Source organism: Cnephaeus nilssonii, assembly GCF_951640355.1.
Source record: "Cnephaeus nilssonii genome assembly, chromosome: 13".
Lineage (NCBI taxonomy): Eukaryota > Metazoa > Chordata > Mammalia > Chiroptera > Vespertilionidae > Cnephaeus > Cnephaeus nilssonii.
This window is the reverse complement of record NC_137084.1, coordinates 5,319,395-5,326,674: the sequence shown is the minus strand read 5'-3', so window position 1 is coordinate 5,326,674 and position 7,280 is coordinate 5,319,395. Positions and strand designations below refer to the sequence as shown.

Below are 7,280 nucleotides of genomic sequence, written 5' to 3'. Positions count from 1 at the left end.
ACCACTGCTGGCCGAGGCAGCCCCGAGGGGCCCCGTCCTGGTCACACTTCAAGGCCGTCGTTGGCTGGCAGGTCAGCGTGGGCCATCTTCGGCCCCTGATATTTCACACTGCACACCTCCCAGGCCGTCAGGGCCACCCCGCTGGCTTGCTCCCCTCTCCGGGTGCCCAGGGCTGGGTTAAACATTAGTGGGAGGTTATCAGTCGGGTTCGGGGAGGGAGAGGGTAGTTACACTTTCACCACGTCTGCTCTGCGGGAGCCACCGGCCCCTGGCTGGACAATGCCTGTGGAGGAGTTTGTGGCCGGCTGGATCTCCGGTGAGATATCTTCCTTCCTTCTGTCACGTCCCCCCAATGGTGGGTCACTTCCTGGGGAAGGGAGGTGACAGGAGCAGCTGAGGCCAAAGTCCTGGTTCCCCGGGGGGTCCCGGGCCAGCGGTCCCAGAGCCTGCTGGGAGTGGTCCGAGGGACGAGGACAGGGAGGTACAGGTGGCAGGTGCTGTCCCAAGGCCATGCTGCCTGCCGCCTGCCAAGAGGGGGAGCCAAGGTGAGCGTCTCCCGGAGACACCCACAGCACCTGCACCTCGAACCCCACTCTCCGAGTGTGGGGCTCAGAAAGAAGTTCACCTTTGACCTCACCTGCTGTCCCGTGTTCCCCTTTCGGCCTGTGCCCTACCTGGCAATGAACTGAGGCCTGGACCCTGAGCCTGCTGTGCTGCAGGCCCAACTCAGCTTCTGGGGACACTTCTCTTAGGAGAAATAGAGGGACTTTCTGAGCCTGCCTCCGAGGACGCGACCTCTCCCAAGGCTCCAGGACCAGCTCTGCTGCCGAGAGCAAGACCAGGCGGCGGGGAGGTGGCGGGGGCTGGACCCTCTGCCCCTGGGGCCAGCGAGACTCCCCTAAGTACGCCGGCTCTGCACTGCAGGCGGACAGGGCAGAGCGCCAGTGGGGCAGGGCCTGGACTGGACCAAAGCCCCAGACTGGACGGCGGTTGTGAGTTGATGGAAGGAAGGAAGGGAGGAAGGAAGGAAGGAAGGGAGGAAGGAAGGAAAGGAGGGAGGCAGGGGCGATGGAGACCCCTCCAGAGTCATGGCTAGAGAAGCCAGCACACACTGGGGTGTGGGCACCCAGGGAGGACCCCATGTCTGTGGTTGGCTTCTCCCTTCTGCAAGTGTGCCCGCAGGCAAGGTTGGGGCTCCCTCCTGTTGTCCCTGGTCCCGTCCTTTCCCAGCCCAGCGCCTGGTGCGGAGGGCCCACGGGGCCAGCGGGTGTCTGGGGAGCCCGTGGAAGGCCCTGCCCTCTCTCCTGCCTGAACCCCTCTTTCCGCTCAGCGCAGACTTGCTCCCTCGGCCTGGCGCTTGGGCCTCACTGATCGCACCTTCTTGTCACCACAGGAGCGCTGGGCTTGGTGCTGGGACACCCCTTCGACACCGTGAAGGTGAGTGTGGGGAGGCGCCCGAGGAAGGAAAGATGTCACCTGAACCAAAGGGCAGGACGCCCGAGGGCAGGGCCCGGCTGACAGGCTCCTTCCTGCCTCTGGTGCGCCGAGGGCGTCCTGCCCCCAGGGGCAGAGGCCTGAGCTGGGCTGCCAGGCCCGCCCGCCCGCCTGCTCTGTCCGTCCTTCCGTCCAGGTGCGGCTGCAGACCCAGAGCACATACCGAGGCATCATCGACTGCATGGTCAAGACCTACCGCCATGAGTCGGTGGGTGGCCTGCTTCTGTGGGGCTTGGGGTGGGAGGCAGCTGAGCGTCAGTACCAGCTTCCTCCTCCCAGCAGGGCTCTGCCCTTGGGAGGGAGCAGACCCGAGTCTGGGGCTGGGCAGTAGCTTAGAGCCTCCGCGGGCTCAGTGTGGTTTCCAGCCGGAGGAGGCCGGGCCGGGGCTGGGAAGGGCAAAGGGGAGGCCCAGGCCCCCCACCCACCCACGTGCGTCCTCCCCCTGCAGATCCTGGGCTTCTTCAAGGGGATGAGCTTCCCCATCGCCAGCATAGCCGTGGTCAACTCGGTCCTGTTCGGGGTCTACAGCAACGCCCTGCTGGTGCTCACGGCCACCTCCCACCACGAGCGGCGCCTCCAGCCGCCCAGCTACACACACGTCTTCATAGCCGGCTGCACCGGGGGCTTCCTCCAGGTCAGGGCGGCAGGGGGCACGTGCACATGCACACGCACACGCACACACGCACACGCACACTCACACGCACACGCGGGGGCAGAGGTGGCCAGTTCGGTCTTTCCCCTCCAGCCCCATCTGGTGACCACAGCTGCAGACCACGGCTGTCCCCCTCGGAATGTGAGAGGCTGAGGGGAAGCGGGCAGCGCCTGCTGCTCCCAACCGCCCGGCCTGGCTGAGCGGCCTCCCCCCCCCCCCCCCCCCCCCCCCCGCCCCGCAGGCCTGGAGGGTGGAGAACAGCGGGGCCAGCAGCAGAGAGAGCTCAGTGGGGAGGGAGGGGATGGTGCCGAGAGGACACCATAGAGTAGCCGATGCCCCGCTCGGAGGTGGACAGGGCTTGCCGGCCTGCGGAGGGGTCTGCCAGCCTCAGGGCTGTGGGGAGCCCTCCACGGTGAGCCCCATCCTGATGTGGTCCTGGCTCTCCCAGCCCTGCCCTGCTCAGCCCGTGCCTGCAGCCTGGGTGGTTGGGAGCCTCAGCCTCGCCCCACAGGTCTCACGGGGAGGGGTCCCGGGTATTAACCATTAAGGAACCCCAACCATTTGTTTTTGGTCTTTGTTCTCAGCACTTAAGTACCTGGGCCTTTGCGGGGTGGGGTGGAGGGAAGAGGGGCCTCCAGGCACCCAGGGGAACCCCAGCTGAATGGGGTTCTGCGCACAGAGGCAGAGGGATGTGTGCCTGCCTCCGCCCCACCCCGCCAGGCGCCTCAGGTCACCCTCCCGTTGGCCTCGGCCCTGAGGCTCCTGACAGACTCACCGCAGAGCAAGTAAAAGAACAGTCAGCTGGCTCCCTGAGGTGATTAATATTCATGAGACCCCAGAAGGGCCTGCTTTTCTCCTGCCCCTTCTTTGCAGGGCGCATGCCTGCATATTCCCACGCCCTGAGACCTGGCACCCCCAGAAACAAGTAAGGGAACTGAGGCTCCAGGCCCAGCAGCCTGATGCAGGCCCCGCCAGGCCCAGCTCCTGAGCCAGCCTCCCCCAGCTCTTTGGAAGTAGAACAGAGAACAGCCCTGGGGACTGGGTCGCGATGGGGACTGGGTCCAGGGGCCGACTGGAGCCGGCTTGCTGTGGGGCCTCTGACTTCCGTCTTGGAGCAGAAAGTGTGTCTTGTGTGGGGGTGGGCGGGAGGGTGGGCGGGACGCTGGTTAGCACAGGGCAGACTGACAACCTCCGCTGGGCACAGTTGCTCTGGGCTGGCGAAGGCTGACCCGTCACCCAGGGCAGCAGAGCCTGATGTCCCCGCTGTCCCCGTCGGCGGCATGGGTTGGGGAGGGTGGCCCCTACCTGCCACCCTACCTTCGGCCCAGCCATCTCCTCAGCTCCGGAGCCTGCCCCCTGCAGAGGCGCTCAGCTGGCACTGCCAGTAACTCGGGGTGGGGGGAGGGTGGCATCAGGGCCCCCCTACAGGGAGGATCCCCAGCCCCTGCCCTCTCTCAGGGGAGGAAGCCGGCCATCTTGGCCTCCACCCTCTAAAGGTCACTGCCAGAGCCTACACCAGTCTCCTCTGCCGCCAGCCATCTCCAGGCTGAGAGCCTGAGCTCTCACACCTTCCACAACACCCCCCCCCCCCCCCACACACACACATCTTATGGAGCCCCCAAATGCTGCGCTAACCTCCTCCGCTGTGACCTCAGTTCTCTCCCTGCTGATCTCTACCTGGTTGACTCCCTGACACATACCCCAGCCCCTCCCCCCAACCACCCTCCATGCCCCCCCAGCACCGCCCTAGGTGCCAATACCACCCCGAATCGGAGTCCCGGGTGCCTGAGCCAGCGGTAAGCGCTCTAGGACCTGCAGATCTCACAGCCACCCGTTCCGTTGGGTACCAGTAGCTGAGGGTGTGAGAGGCCCAGCGCCTGCCCCCCTGAGAGGTGTCCTCAGGAGGTGGGGGAGGGAGGCTCTCTGAAGCTGAGACCCCAACACTAACGCGGTGACCTACTTACCCTGGTGCGTGGGCGCAGACTGCACCCCTTCTTCAGGCCCAGTCACTGCTCAGTCCTGGGTTTGGGGAGGATTCCCTAGCCCACCCCCAGCTTGGAGTGTGAGAAGCTGAGTTTTGGCAGCAGGAGGTGCTGTAGGAAGATGCCTTCCTCTTCCTCCTCAGCACAGGCCGGCCCCGCCCAGACCCCGCCTGGGCCTTCACACTTCTTTCCCTACAGGCCTACTGCTTGGCCCCTTTTGACCTCATCAAAGTTCGGCTACAAAACCAGACAGAGCCAAGGGCACGGCAGGGGAGCCCCCCACCCCGGTACCGGGGGCCCGTGCACTGTGCGGCCTCCATCTTCCAGGAGGAGGGGCCGCGGGGGCTGTTCCGGGGAGCCTGGGCTCTGACGCTTAGGGACACCCCCACACTGGGAATCTACTTCGTCACCTACGAATGGCTCTGTCGCCAATCCACACCAGATGGCCAGAACCCCAGTGAGTGAGGTGGTGTGAGAGGGTGGGGGGCAGAGAGGAGTGAGGTGGGGAGCTGGTCCAGCGAGGAGGACGGGGGAGGCAAGGGCAGGGGAGGGTGTTCCTCTGTCTGACCCTCCCCCCCCCCTCCCCGCTCCCTCAACCCCAGGCTCAACCACAGTGCTGGTGGCAGGGGGCTTCGCAGGCATCACCTCCTGGGTGACAGCCACCCCCTTGGACGTGATCAAGTCCCGGATGCAGATGGCCGGGCTGGAGCAGCGGGAGTACCAGGGGCTGCTGGACTGCATGGTGAGCAGCGCCCGGCAGGAAGGCCTGGGGGTCTTCTTCCGGGGGCTGACCATCAACAGCGCCCGCGCCTTTCCTGTCAACGCCGTCACCTTCCTCAGCTATGAGTACCTCCTCCACGCGTGGGGATGAGGCTGCGCAGGCGCTGCCCGCAGCTCCCGGTGGGACGGAGCGCCACCCACCTGCCCAGGCTGGAGGCCGAGTTGAAGCACCAGGTTGAGATTTCAATACGAGAGTCTCAGCCTTCCTGTGGAGGCACCTCCGGGCCTGGAAGGTGCAGAGGGGGCTGGGGAGGTGGGGAGGGCAGGCCCCGCCCCCGGCCCTAATTCCTTCCTAGACAACTGAGCAGTGGTGCTGGGCCCGGCCACCTGTGACTCTCCCCTCCAAGAGCTCTTAGCCCCCCCCCGCCCCCCCCCCCCGCTGCCTGCCTGCTAACTCTCCCCTGGACGCCAGGGCGGTGCCTCAGCTGCCTCCCACCCCATCTCCTTTCCAACCTCAACCTCTCCCCCCTGACTCCCCAAATCCCTTACATCCCCAGGCAGTCCACATCCTTCAGTGACTCCCATGCCCTCCAGGTAACAGCCCAAACTCCACCCCCACTTGATGGGGCACCTCCCTCCACCGGCTTTCCTCTCCCTCAGCAGCCTAGCCCTGCCCCAGAACAAGCTGTGCCCTCATCACCCCCAGCCTGAAGGCTTAGTCCCTCCCGGCCAACACGGCATCGCCAAGGGGTGACTCCATCATCCTCTGGCTGGGCCGCTCCCAGACCCGGGCTGAGCTCGGTCTCCTGGTCCCCCCTCGGCTCCCCAGGCTGACTTTGGGGTCTGCAGATCCCCTGCCCCCCTTGACCACAGCCCTACCTTTGTCCTGGTGGCTGGTTGACTCCTCAGCTGCCCCATTAAACTGGGAGCTCCTCGAGGCAGGGGTCGCAATCTGGTCATTTCCCAGCTGAGCCCGGTGCTCAGAGCAGCCGGGTAAATGGCCGCTGAAGGGAGTGGCATTGCGCTCCCGGCCTCTCGCCAACTCCAACCACCCCACTTGCTCCCTTGGTCCTGCCCCTGCCCCGCCGGCCCCCTCACTCAGAGCTTGCCTCCTGGGGTCAGCCCAGGGGAGGGTGCCAGCAGCAGGGTGTCTGCCTCGCCCGTTCCCACCCATGGCACAGCCATTTCCTGCAAAGTGGGCGTGAAAACCGACTGAGGGTTCATGTAACTGGCAATAAAGCTGAGCAGAGTTTGTACCCACTAATGTCCTGATCTGTCTGAGATCAACCTGGTCAACCTGGGCCCACCTTGTGGTGACCTGAACGCCTGAATCCCTGCCCTTTCCAGTTCGCTGCCTAGAAAAACAAGCAAGCGCTCTAATCACCGTGACAGGTGGCCTCGCTCAGACAGCAGGTAACTCATCCGGGGCGACACAGCTGGTACGTCGCATCACACAACTTGCCTGGATGCATCTGAGCCCCCGACTCCAGAGCAGAGCTCGGTTACTCTGCTACCTGCTCTCCCTGGGCACTGACAGTCTCCCATGAGTCACCTAAGTTCAAGTTCACCTGGTGGACCTGCCAGCATCAGCCCTGCCAGGTGCTTATCGGAGCTGTCCTTCACCAGATGGTGGGTCACAGACTGCAAGTCATTCTCCCTCCTTCCTTCGCCATAGCATGGCCACAGGGCGCGTGGCCACTGAGCCGGGCTGGGTCCCAGCCTCCCTTGCAGCTCGGGGGGGCCTGTGCGTGGTTCTTGCTGGAGAAGTGGTGACGCATGCACATTGCCCCTCACTTGCTTACAAGGCAGTTCCTCCCTGTCGGCGGCCCTGGAAGGACTGCTGAGGGTGCAGTAGGCGCCCCACTGGCCCGGAACCAGGGGGACTGCTTAGCCCTCACGCCGCCTCACACAGTGGGTGAGGGCCTGCAGTTCTGTGGTCGGTGGTCCCAGTGTGGTCCGGGACCTCCGGGAGCCGGTTAGAAGGACTCCCAGCCCCACCCAGCTGCCGAATCAGAAGCTGAGGCTGGGCTCAGCAGTCTGTGTTGGGAGAAGCTCTCCCGTGACTTCACACACGTAACGGTGTCTGGCTGCTCCTCACAGCAGAAACGGGCTGCCCTTCCCAGTAAGGCAGCTGGGAGGGGGTGGGAGGGACCTTCCTTGTGCCGGCGGCCTCCACCCCACAGCCTCAGGAAGCCTCTCCCGGGATGGAAAGGGGGTCTGCCTGAGCCAGCACTGTCTTTCCCGGGCCTGTTTCCCCCAAATCCCCCCAAACCCCTTCCGACGGGTCAGCCTGTGGGGCCAGCGGCCGTGCAGCACCGCCGCAGTGCCAGGGGTCTGGGGCTGGACACGACAGTCATGGGAACTCCTCAGGGCAGCCTGAGGCTGGGAGAGAGCCAAGAGCATGTGACAGAGGAGGTGGCTCTTCTAACCCG

General features: G+C 65.1%; 1 protein-coding gene across 1 annotated transcript; it reads left to right on the top strand.

Moving 5' to 3' along the window:
• On the top strand, positions 1 to 6,028 carry SLC25A45 (solute carrier family 25 member 45). The gene is made up of 6 exons (XM_079787952.1): positions 1 to 316; positions 1,394 to 1,437; positions 1,631 to 1,702; positions 1,943 to 2,128; positions 4,327 to 4,585; positions 4,731 to 6,028. The coding sequence occupies exons 1-6, from the start codon at positions 280 to 282 to the stop codon at positions 4,997 to 4,999; spliced, it is 867 nt and encodes a 288-aa protein (XP_079644078.1). The 5' UTR covers positions 1 to 279; the 3' UTR covers positions 5,000 to 6,028.
• The last annotated feature ends 1,252 nt before the right edge of the window (positions 6,029 to 7,280 follow it).

Coding starts and splice junctions, on each gene's coding strand:
- SLC25A45 (XM_079787952.1), top strand. CDS start 280: ATGCCTGTGGAGGAGTTTGTGGCCGGCTGGATCTCCG. Junction 1,438..1,630: donor ACCCCTTCGACACCGTGAAG/GTGAGTGTGGGG, acceptor CCTTCCGTCCAG/GTGCGGCTGCAGACCCAGAG. Junction 2,129..4,326: donor GCACCGGGGGCTTCCTCCAG/GTCAGGGCGGCA, acceptor CTTTCCCTACAG/GCCTACTGCTTGGCCCCTTT.